We start from the raw sequence: 12,346 nt of genomic DNA, 5'->3' as shown, positions 1-12,346 counted from the left end.
TTTTTTGAATTTGAATTTGAATTTGAATATTGCTCATAAAATCGGTAGAATTAGAAAAAAACAAATACATTTTCAAAATGTTAGGGCGTCCCTTCTTCAAGTATGCTTCTTTTGTTGTTGTTCAAATCATCAACCTCAAGTTCAGACAATCGGTTTTTGAGGTTGGGTTTAGAGGTATAATTATAAACGCTGTCCAGATGTGCTGACGTTGACATTAGCATAAGAATATCCTGGTAAAACGTGCATAAACATTAGCATTTTTGACTTGAGGTTTTATTTTATTTTGCAGTTTGGCCAGTTGATCAGCACCTACAGGAGCTTTGGTGCTGAGAAATTCCCCCTGATAGAGCAGACCTTCTACCCGAACCATAAGGAAATGGTAAGACTGGAGTATGTCTTTATGATACTGCAGAAAAAGCTTTGCAATTGAGGGTCTGTTTTCAGGCTGCTTTGTCAAGGAGCAGGGCTGGCGGTGAAGGTCCCTGTACATTTTGACACACAACTTTAAGACTTGCAAACAGTCTTTTTTGCTTGCGGTCCAGCTGTAGACAATGCTTTTGCGCATGGAAAGCATACGAGTAGGGACATCTGCAGAGAGTTTTGATCATATCTGTGGAATGTATGAGTGGCTTGGCTCTTGCAGTTTTTCCATTCTTACTGTATGTAATCTCTGCATTAATCCTATCTGCCCTAACCATATACAAACTCAACCAGCATGAAGGAATATTTGTTTAAGCCCAGTAAGATCACTGAAAGAAATTGCCAATTGAACCATGTTGTGTGAACCCTCAGAATCTCCTACCTCCGATACTTTATATCTGGTAATGGATTTGAATGCTGATGAGCAGATTCATTAAAAAAAAAAATACAGAGCCATGCATTGTACTATGGCAACATTCAATCAAGCTTTCCTCAGGCAAGATCATATGTGTTTTAAATAATAAAGCTTACTGAATGCCAACACATGTTTTTGGCATGTTTGTTTACATAGTGGTGTGTTTGGGATGTGCCCTCCTATATCTGGACGTTTTTGATTTATAGATCCGCACAACAAGATACAAGGTGGTGTTTTACAGTATGCTGTTACTGAATTACCCCCCCTGGACATGAATGGGAAGAGACTGACTCATGAAATACTGTATTGAATGACTTTTATAAACAATTTTTTTGGCATGACAGGATAGAAAAAAAAAATCCACTACAGCGAAACATAAATACACATAGAAACATTCTACAGAAACTTGACAGCCATGGTTATTACATGTACAGATGCGTCTATTAAAGGCTTGTTTTAGCTTTTTTGGCAAGAGAGTAATGTTTTACAAAGCACAATATCAGGAAGGGTGACATTATATAAGAAGTGCCTTTTTTTGACTAGCCCATCATTAATGACTGAATATGGAAATGCAATGACAAATATCTAAACTGAGACCCTGTAAATATAAACACTACAAAGATGCTGTGTCTATTTGTTTATACCATTTGTGCTGTTAATCTTTACATTGTTAATAATAAGAATACAAATATATACATTCTCATCACACAGTATACAGAAATTGGGATTTACTCATAAAAAAAAAGATTCTTACAAAATGTATTTCATAGATTGCTGAATAATTTTAACTGTGACTTGCCTTTTAGTTTATCTTTATTATTTTAAATCTCACACATATTACTAGACTGCAGCAAGGTGTATCTTCAGGTCTTTATTCTTGTACATTCACAACGGTGGATAGACAGACAGTTGTGCTTTAGAATTAAAGGAATGCATTGAATCACAAGAGTTCCTTTATGCAGAGTGGACCGGTTTTGCGGCAGATCTGACTACAAGCATCACCTTTGTGTCTCTTCTCTTGAGAGCTAATTGGGTTTAAGGGTCTGAAATGTCCATGAACTCTTTCTCCGGGGGAGAGCCTCCTCGGTACCAGCTGCAGGAGCCATCGGTGCGCTTGATGCAGGCAAAGTGCTTGGCCTGGTGCCCGTTCAGGCTCTTATCTGTCAGCCAGTCCGTCCAAAGGCACTCATTCTCTGCGGTGGTGGAGCAGGGCAAAGTGTAGCATCTGGAAATCTGAAGGGAAGTTTACAGTTATTTTCTTTTTTTATATCAACATAACCATTTGTCTCTAGGGTTAGAAGCCAATTTTACATCGGAATTTGATCTGATAACTTCCAAAAATAAATGTGAGCGAACAAGCTTTATTGAGTTCTTAAACTTTGAGGACTCTGGATCAAGTAAATAACACCTGATAAAGTCAGGACGAATATATACCAAGTTTCTTTTGGAGCTTTTTTCATTGAAATGCACCCTGCTATGAAAATCTGCTTTCATTTTGGTTTCCATATTTATCAACTTCCCATGTGACATATATTTACTAAACATTAATATGATTAATATTAATGGGATTAACATATGATTAATATTAATACGATGGATTTTTATTTTTTTTTTAGCTTAAATAAGTTGTTGATGCATTGTTCCATTGATTTTAATCCTAGAACTATTATCCATAAGAACATCATGTCTACTAAAACTAAATGTTGAAGCAATTCACAGTTGCAAAAGTTGCTATTTTCAGAAAGCTGTTACTTATACATTGTACATGTATCTTGCTACAGTTGCTGCTACAGCAGCTGTCAGAGGGAAGGCACTTACTCTGCAATCGCAGCCCATTTCATATCTGTGATTGAGGCTCTTCTTTTGTGACATTGACAGGTTGTCCCAGGGCTCAATGAAATCACACAGGCCAATCATAACTCTCCCATCCTCCCACACCCTGCCTGTGAGACAGGGGGTAAAAATGTTAAAACTCACCGGGTCCTTTATTAAAGGCACGCTGTAGTTACAAAGATTGAAGACAAGGAGGCCAAATAACATATACAGTAGAAACTAGACTCAAATAGTTCTAATAATCAATTATTTTACTCAGCATTTATTAGTGGTGTGTCATACAAACTGTAGCAATATATGCGGAACCTATTATTATGGATAGAGTTTCCTGTTTAAAGGTTCCTAGTTATCGAAAGAAACACAGTGTGACACAGTTATGGATACACAGAAAAGAGGAACTTTGTTTGTTATTTTTTCTGTGTTTCTGTCTAATTATTTAACTGTATTATCCCTATAAGCTTGAAACACAAACCATTGTCTTTTAATGTATCTTTAATATTTTAAATCCCACACACAACATTACTAGACTGCAGTATATAAACTGATTGAAAAGGGTCCACGCACACATTGAAGCAGTGTCTCATCAGAGGAAATGACATATCTTAATGGCCAGAAGAGGGCACAGTTGCTGGTGGCAATTGTTTTACATTGCAAACAAACCCATTTAGGTATTTCATTCAATGTCAGAACAACTGAATTAGTGTTTGAGCTACATGTGGACAGTGTGAGTACAAATCTCAGTCACTTATGTAAGAAGGCAAAGCGTTCAAAATAAAAGCGCATTGTGAATTGGAATTGAAAGCATATCATTGGTGTTTTTTGTACCTGACAGGAGATATTGGGCCTTGTTATTAGCTTCAAGCTTTACACCACACAGCGATGAATAAGGAGGGGTGTACACATACTGGATATCCTTGAACTTTTCAAAGCCTTTAAACATCTTGGTGGGAAAAAAATGACATAAAATAGTTAGTTGAAACATCTTGTCATCATAACACAGAAGAATGCCCTAGTAACTTGTTCCTATATATTTTGAAGTATATCATCTGGAACGAAAACAATGTAAAACTATAGAAATATATCAGTATGGAACCATTTTTTCACAGTGTCTTTTCCTGGAATAAATAAAGGAGCAGAGGTGCAATGCTGAAGCTTGTATGAAAATGCTGGCAGTGAGATACTGTGGTCTGCAGGTGTTGCTGCCCAGCATGAGTATGCCGTTTGAAATGAATGTAATATCACTACAGTCTTGTCCTTTATTACCATCGTTCTACTATTCTTACCTTTACTAGTTTGATTTCATACTGGATCATCTTGAAGTGGGACAAGGAGCTGTTGCTGGGAGAGACCATCTTTTCACCAGCAATTTTGGCCCGAATTACTGTAAAATACATTTTGTTAAAAATCATGTAAAAAGTGCATACATGTTTTATGCATACAGTACAAAGCATCAAGTTATTTCAGGTGAAATAAAGATAAACAGGTATTTTTTGGAATTTCAGTGTTGAGATCCATTTATTATATTTCCACAATTTCTAACCACATTTATTTCTGCGAACAATAGAAATGGCTTTTTTTTTTTTTGTCAGGTACTACAGCAAATTATCTTTTCTTTCTTTCTTTCTTTCTTTCTTTCTTTCTTTCTTTCTTTCTTTCTTTGCCTTGCTTACTTTCTAACCAGAGAGACCCTAAGAAAATCCAGTTTACTTGTTCCTCAGAAATTGCCAAGGTCTGACTCTGCTAATGACGAGCTATTTCCATTTCCTGCTTATTAACAGAAAAGTGCTGCATTAATCAGTGTGGGGAGGGAGGTTTCAGGCGACTTCTAGAAAACAGAACCTCAAGTGCCAAAATCAGTATGTAGGATCACTAGGCAATCCCTAGTGACAAACCTGCCTTAGGTCCTGCTTAAATGAACATCAATTTACAGTAATTGGTTCTTAGAAACCAGTACAAATTGTGATAGCTTTCTCAGGACAAGTAGGCAGAAATTTGAAGAATGCTGCGTCCAATTTGGTCGAAACCAGGGACTGATGTAAAGTGATCATACAGATGCTAAACTTGCAGCCCTACGTATATCAGTCAGTGTAGACAGCAGATTAAAAAGGCAGACTTTTTTTTCTTATCTGCACTGCTTTAAGAGAAATGCTGTTGGATGAATGCTATTATCCATGTATGCCTACTGCAAAGGCTGTGAGGAAGTGTTTGATAAAACCATTTTAAAAGTTCCTAAACGGGGGAAAACACCTTCTATTATAGCAGGATCAATAATTTAAAATAGCAGACAAATTGAGCCATTCTCACAAAAACTTTTACTTCAAAGTATCGGTTCTGAAAATAGATCAACACCTGTTAATGTTGCCAAATTAGAAGAAAAAAAACTTGAAGAGTCCTTAAGCCAAATTACTGAGTTTATTACAAGTGGGCGTTTTTCTCCTGTCATAAAGAAAATGATGCTAATGAAACATAATGAATTTCCCTCAAAGTGTTTCTTTTTGATGCAAGCAGACAAATTAAATGCATGACATGGCTCTGCTTCTGCTGATACTGTTTGTGCTGTTGTTGGACGATGTTTGGGGGAACAGAATACTTTCCATTTGAACTGTATCTGGCACTGAAGACCCTGCTGCACACTTAATATTCAGTGGCTGTTGCTTGTCATGTAAGCCCTTCACTATCTGTTCTATTGGGCAGCCTTACAAACAAAAAGCAAGCATGCATTCTTGCAAAGAGACATTGAAAATACTGAGCCTACAAGCTTTATTGATATGAAGCATTGGCAAATGCGTCGTGCATTTTTGGAAACTTTGTATTCAGGTCATTCTTGCAGCGTTGTAGATTATGCTCTAATTGGGTAAGCAATTTAAATGCTACATACTGTGCTAAATCACTTCAGATCTCAGCTACCAGTAGTTTAGCATCATTTGTTTTTCAACAAAACCTCTGGAATACTAAACACTTATCCCTATATTTCGCTACCGTTGGACCCCCGAGAGTATAGTGTTATGTCAATGCTGCAGTAAATCTGTCAGGCTCAATCCAAGATAAGCCTGTTTCTATGCCCAAACACCACAAGGCATTTGTGTGCTTATTCAGGAAACAGATGTAATTACATAATACTATGACTAACATGCAAAACGTGTGATGTCATCTTTAAGGCCACTGGAGTCACTGCATCCTCATCCAGGAACGTAAATTCAGATTAATACAAACCAACAAAAAAAAAATAATGTGCTCAGCATTTTTAGCCTAACTACGTGAACTACAGAATGGAAAATATAAGAATTTGTATATACCACACACGTTTGTTATTTTAAAGTTTAGATATAACAAAATAGGAATGGTCATTTCTTCTTCCCAAGTATTATTTTACTCTAAAGTTGTACAATATTTTTTATTACATGAGAGGCACAAGAGTTTCTATGAAAAATAAAAGTCTACGCTATAATAATAATTCATAGTTATATTCTTGAAATGGTCTTGTTTATTAGTCAATTAATGTGTCTTTGTAAAATAATATTGTATCACTGCTTTAGTAGTGTAAATACTGTATAATCAGCATTACTGGTAGTTGTAACTGGTATCAGAACCCAACTTTTGTATTCTATTAAAGAGCAACTTGATATGGATATGAAATATTCAAGTAACTAATGTACGTTGTGTATATATATATATATATATATATATATATATATATATATATATATATATATTGTTTTAGTCTTCACAACCTGGTAACTTTTTAAAAAGTTAAAGCATTCCTGCGGCCTCAATTTAGTCCTCTCTCCGAGTATCTCTAGTACACCAGAGTGTAACCGCTAATCTGTCCCCCTGAAACACTGCCTTTAATGAATGTAAGAGATACATCAGTTACATTAGTTAAGATAATATTTCATACCAGTACAAGGTTGCTCTTTGAGTAACAAGGGATACTTTCCTTTTGCAGCAATGTACAGCACAAACATGTACAAAAATGTTTTTTTGAACATTAAACCCTTTTTCCAACCACCACTTTATTTTTTTTGCTTCTGTTGCTTTTTACTTTATTAAAAACAGCAGTCAGCTGAACTGAGGAATGCCAAAACCCCAGAACCCTTTCGACAGTGTCTCTCACCAAAGCTTCTCAATGGAATATTCATTTCTACATTCCTTTTTTTTTTTAATGCCTTGAAAAGTTAGTCAAATCAAGGACCATACTGTATTTGATCAGGCTAGAATCTGCTGTCTGATCTTATGGCTGAAATACTGAACACAGTATACTATTAAACGGCACATTCTGTGTGAAACGAGATGAGCTAGCGATCGCTGCAATAAATCTATTGCTTTTCTCAGAAGCGCAAATTACAACAATAAGGAGAGCGTAAAAAGAGGGAGAAAGAAAATATGCTTCTGATCATTCTGGTGAAGAAGTGTGCAATCAGCCTTCGGAAAAGTTTAGGACAGTAAAGTATTGTAGAGCAAAGTGAAAGCAAAGTTAAAGTGAAACACGGTGTACCCCATGGTAAAGCTCACTAAATGCAGTGTAAGCGTGGTAAACTACAGAATCATTGTAGACAATGTTTAGAAGGGAGAGTGGTCGTCCAGTGGATCACTGAGAATGAACCCAGTACACAGCTACGGTCAAAAGTTTTCTATCACCTAGAATTTTAACTATAAGAACATAATTTAGATATTTTATTTAAAATCATGTAATTAAAGAAACTACAAAATCATATTGCAAAAGTCTACCGGGAGCCATAGTAGTAGTACAGTGTTTCATGATTTCGAAATGTCATATTTTTCAATTTTTTTTTTGTTAAGAATATGGAAAACTACAAAGCAGTATGTAATTCAATATGTTAACATAACATTATTCAGCAAGTTTCATTCGACTTTTGTCCATAGCTTTAGAGCTTCCCCTGCTGCCTCCCCAGTCCTCTTAGCCCGGTCAGAGCTCTGTGGGATCATTGGAGACAACAATGGGTTGAATTGTCTTGCTTGAAGATGCAATTTGCACTCAGGCATTTAAGGGCTTTGAAGTTATTTCTTTCTAACTTAGTTTTCTTTTCATTGTATTTCAGAATACAAAATGCAAAATACAAACAGCACTATTAAACTGAATGTCCTTGATTCCAATAAGCCATCTATTCTGTTTATTTACAAGTAAATAACCATTAAATTATACCCTTTCTTTAAAATTATTAAAGTTTCACAACAATCTGCTCAGTTTGTATTGAAACATTTTCATACTAGGCAGCAGAAATTCGAGATTCTTACAATTTTTAGAGCGTCTGCTAAGAAATAAATAATACATATAAATGACAATTTCAGATATTTAATAACCTGTTTTAAAAAGCCATAAACACTATATATATATATATATATATATATATATATATATATATATATATATATATATATATATATATATATATAGCAGCAGCTTAGAAACCATGTTATTTTATTTTTAATGTTGTCTCTATGTAATAATATGCTTCATAGGAATGGCATATTAAATACAGTATATATTTATTTCCATAACATCAAGTTTTATGTTTCCAGTAAATAAAAAAAGACCCCACAATTATTTCTATAAGAAATGGCTTGCAGTGACACACCAACATCTGGCCAAAAGCCTAATTCCTAATTTAGTTTTGATCAGATATGGTTACCTTACCAAAACCTTACCACAGCACTGGAAGAACTCAATACCTCATGACATCCAGTAGTGCCTGATTGCTTAAGAATTACCCCATAACTACTTTTTAAAAGACTTACTGACACCCCAAAGTATAAAGAAAGTGATGAAAATGTCCCGTATTTGCGAGAGTCATCGAGGGACTGTTTTTAAAAGACACTGGGCTCCGTTTCAGTTTGGCCAATGCCAGGTTTGTGTCAACAATACAGTTCATTCTCATTTCTACCCTTTTTCGGGACAGTTAAGGGCGTGATAACCTGGGGCACCTTCATTGTAAAGTTGCACATTTAACTAGAAAATATTGTACCGTATACTGTGTGACAGAAGTTTTCTAACAATTTTTTCGAACGAGGAGATCTCTTTTCTGAGGCTTAGGCTGTGTAAACAACATCAGTGAATGGATCGTGCCACATGAGGCCACTGCTTCTGTTCCCGTCTATGCACTGGCGGAGCCCCAGAGTTATCAATTTCCGATTCACACTCACACTCACACAGACACCCACACACAGACACTCTCTTCAAAACCATCCCCCCTGCCAAAGTGCTAAAGGTCTTTACTGTGCCTGCAGGAGCTGTCAGTGGATGTGTGCTATCTGCCAGTGGTGCCGAATGTATGGTAGCTAGGGTGTTTTGAAAAGATGGCCTTCAGTAACAAAAGATACCCTGTCAAACAGTGACAGAGAGCCACAGCACTAATCATTTAGACAAAAAAGTCACAGTGAAAAGTGCTTGGCCCAGACCTAATTAATTTCTCTGCTTGGTTTTGCCGGGAGTGCTAAACTACATGATACTGTTTGGGACTGGCCTTGCGCATTCAGACTGCAGGCAAGAAGGCAGGGACACCCACCAGGTCCTGACGTTTTCAGCTCAATATCCTATTTTCTGAACTCCTGAGTAAACTCCTGACTGTGATTGGATTTAGCAGTATTGATGTGCCAACATACCTCCATACTGCATCTGGATGTCCTCTGTTACTCCTGAAACCTATTCACTGTTTACTTGTAGAACTAAAATCATAAAGGTTTTTTTATCAAACACACATTAAAGAACAGTCTTTGAGTACGAACATTAACTATGAAAAAGATGAGTACGGTGCCAAAGATTTGTAATTGTAGCTGTTCCCTGGAGCTCGGCATTAGCTGAAGGCATTTGCATATCCTCGTTAGTCATAGTTGAAAAAGGATATTTAAAAAAAAACACCAAATTTGTTTAAATTACAGCTTTACAAAAATAAAAATAAAATCAATATTCACAAACAGAGCTCAGGGCTTGTCATGTTCACAAAGATTCCCTGTCAGAGTCTTTAAAGCCATTAATCTGTATGCAAGCAGTTTCCTCTCTCCTATAGAGATGCTAATTTGGTGACACTTTTGAAACGTGTTGTACATTAATGTTAATGCAGCTTGGAAGCTCACCAACAGCGCGTTGGCATTCTGAACCTTACAGACTGCTAAATGTCATGTTTTCTACGTGTGTCGAAGACTTCTGGGAAAGTTACAAGACACCTATTCAAATTGTGTGATGAAATCCTTTCGCTCTTTGTTGTTTAAAAAACACACACATATATATATATATATATTCTGTATGTATATATATATATATATATATATATATATATATATACTATATATATATATAGTATCAAAAGACACAGCAAGAAAATATTAATAATATTTATACACTTTATAGAATATAGTACTGTCGAGGTGCACTGTCCGCTATTGAAAAGCAGTCCGTGAAAATGACTGGTTCGGTCTTTTAAATGTCTGAGAAATGTCCTCTGTCATAACTTCAATCTTTAACAGATTTCTATGGCAAATTTATATATATATATATATATATATATATATATATATATATATATATATATATATATATATATATATATATATATTAATGTAAACAAGTACATATTTTTACTGTAATGCTTTAAAATAGAAGCAAAGCATTTTAAGTAGAGTATCAAACAACAGTACTGATCCTCCTAGGCTGAGCAATAATGCTGTTATAGTGTAACTGGTAAACCACAGTAACAGCTTTAGGTGGTGCAGTGAATATGACGGAATGAGATGGCCTCCTGGGAGGTTTTGTTAGGGATCTCAGGGTGCATTCACACTTGGTTCGTTAAGGCTGATTTTTTCAAACTCAGTGTGGTGTGGTTCGGTTAGTTTTGGAAGTATATGTGAATGTTCCAAAAGAACCCGGTCCCTTTCAGAGTTTGTGTTAATCAAACCGAACTGAGTAATTCTCAAGAGGTGGTCTCAGTCCGTTTGGGCAGTCAGTTCAGAATTTTTTTTTTTTTTTTGCACCAAGGTGCATATTTGAAAACAAAAGGAACATTTCTAGGTGAACTCAGTTGGGTTTGTTTATAAACTAACCAGATCTGAAAAGGTCCTTAGAATCTTACAGTGCTCTGAGGGTTCTACCGAGCGGACGTTGTGCTCATCTGCTAAATTCAATTCCTAAAGGTTTGGAAGGTAATATTTACACTTACATACAATAACTTAGCAAAGAGCTGCAGATTAGAAAAACTAGAAAAAAGACTGAGAAGAAAAAATACTTTCAAGTATGTATTTAGCACATTTATAATTAACCAAAATCCTCTAGATTTCAAAAATGCTATTAATGCCAAAAGCTTTGCATGCTGATAGCAATAGAGCAGCCAAACTTATTCCCAGGATATTGAGGATTTCAGTCCAGGCTGTGTAGATGGATATACACCAGTGGTGATTCAAAGAGCTGGAAACAGCAAATGAAGTCCATACATTCCTGTCTAATGCTGTGGACTCCCTGCAACACTTATGTGTTTTTTTGCACACTGAGTTGTTTGTATGGCTGTAAAGCTGAATCTGACCGCATGTGTGGAGAGTGGAAAGTGAATGTTAAACCAAACAGAACTCACCACGGTTTCAATGGACTATGGGACTGTGACAGTTTCCTTAGCTTGCAAAGGAATTTAGTAAGATGAACACATTTTGAAATTATTTATATTAGCAAAAATGTAAAAACTTGTCATCTGATTGAAAATCAATAATTTTTTGTTGCTATTTTGATATATTATACTCTGCTACCCTCTTTAACATCTATTAAACCTATAAGAAGCAGAATGTGCAGAATATATATATATATATATATATATATATATATATATATATATATATATATATATATTCTGCACATTCTATATATATATACTGTATATATATATATATATATATAAAAAGCCCTCCCTTTTTTGATTCACTTTTAGACCTCTACAATTTCATTTCACATAGTATTTTGTTTCTTGTGTGCTGCACCATTTTCTAGCCTTTTTACATTTTCATTTTAATAAAGCATTTTAATAACATTTCTCATCAAAGACAGCTTTTGACTGCTTGAGACAATATAGCTCAGCACGACCATTTCTCTTTTCATGAGTAAGGCAATAATAACATATTTTGTTTTACATTACAGAAATAGAACAGGCTTTCTTTCTGAGTAATATTTTGGATTAAAAATAAAACTTTCCCAAGAGGTCGTTCTTTAAATGCTACATTGAAAAACTTTTCAAGTGAGCTTCAGATAACTCAATGAGGATTCACTATCGCTGTGAAGCTAACAATGCTTATTGCATGCACTGAGCAGTTAACACAGCTTACCTATTTCAGAGTTGCAGAAAGCTTGTTGAGGGTGTGCTGGAGCACAGCTGCATGCCTCCACCAGCTCCTGAAGTCTTAGGGTCAGTAGAAGCAGTACAAGGGACAGCAAGCCAGGAACAGTACTCATGATGCAGTACACAGATCTCTTTCCTCTAAGCAAATCTGCACGCTATTCACTTCTCAGTCCTTCTTCAAGGTAGAAACTGCTGCTGAAAGCTACAGTGCTGCAGTAAAAACACCTTCTCAGCCCACTGGTTCTTCTTGCACTGGTGCTTCAGTCTGACAGAAGGAACCTCTTATGTACGTCTTTGTTTGACATTGAGGATCCCGCCTCTACAGATAGACCCGCCCCATTTAATA

General features: G+C 35.8%; 2 protein-coding genes across 2 annotated transcripts in view; one reads left to right on the top strand and one right to left on the bottom strand.

The window, feature by feature from the left end:
* LOC117412166 (synapsin-2-like) overlaps positions 1-12,346 on the top strand; it is a 77,646-nt gene that overhangs the window by 42,342 nt on the left and 22,958 nt on the right. Inside the window, exon 5 of the mRNA XM_034020189.3 lies at positions 290-379. Coding sequence (XP_033876080.2) covers positions 290-379 — 90 coding nt within the window. The remainder of the gene's footprint in view (positions 1-289; positions 380-12,346) is intronic.
* Positions 1,135-12,278, bottom strand: LOC117412167 (metalloproteinase inhibitor 2-like). Its single transcript, XM_034020191.3, has 5 exons — positions 11,987-12,278; positions 3,952-4,049; positions 3,494-3,608; positions 2,654-2,778; positions 1,135-2,068 (listed from the first exon to the last, which is right to left on the bottom strand). The coding sequence occupies exons 1-5, from the start codon at positions 12,111-12,113 to the stop codon at positions 1,871-1,873; spliced, it is 663 nt and encodes a 220-aa protein (XP_033876082.1). The 5' UTR covers positions 12,114-12,278; the 3' UTR covers positions 1,135-1,870.

Source organism: Acipenser ruthenus, chromosome 16, assembly GCF_902713425.1.
Source record: "Acipenser ruthenus chromosome 16, fAciRut3.2 maternal haplotype, whole genome shotgun sequence".
NCBI classification, from domain to species: Eukaryota; Metazoa; Chordata; class Actinopteri; order Acipenseriformes; family Acipenseridae; genus Acipenser; species Acipenser ruthenus.
The sequence above is the reverse complement of the archived record's forward strand: the minus strand, read 5'-3'. Positions and strand labels throughout refer to the sequence as shown.

Excerpts from the sequence above, each read along its gene's own strand:
- LOC117412167 (XM_034020191.3), bottom strand. The coding sequence starts at position 12,113 with ATGAGTACTGTTCCTGGCTTGCTGTCCCTTGTACTGCTTCTACTGACC. Across the intron at positions 4,050-11,986 it reads TTTCTGCAACTCTGAAATAG|TAATTCGGGCCAAAATTGCT; the intron begins GTAAGCTGTGTT and ends TGTATTTTACAG. Across the intron at positions 2,779-3,493 it reads GGCCCAATATCTCCTGTCAG|GCAGGGTGTGGGAGGATGGG; the intron begins GTACAAAAAACA and ends CCTGTCTCACAG.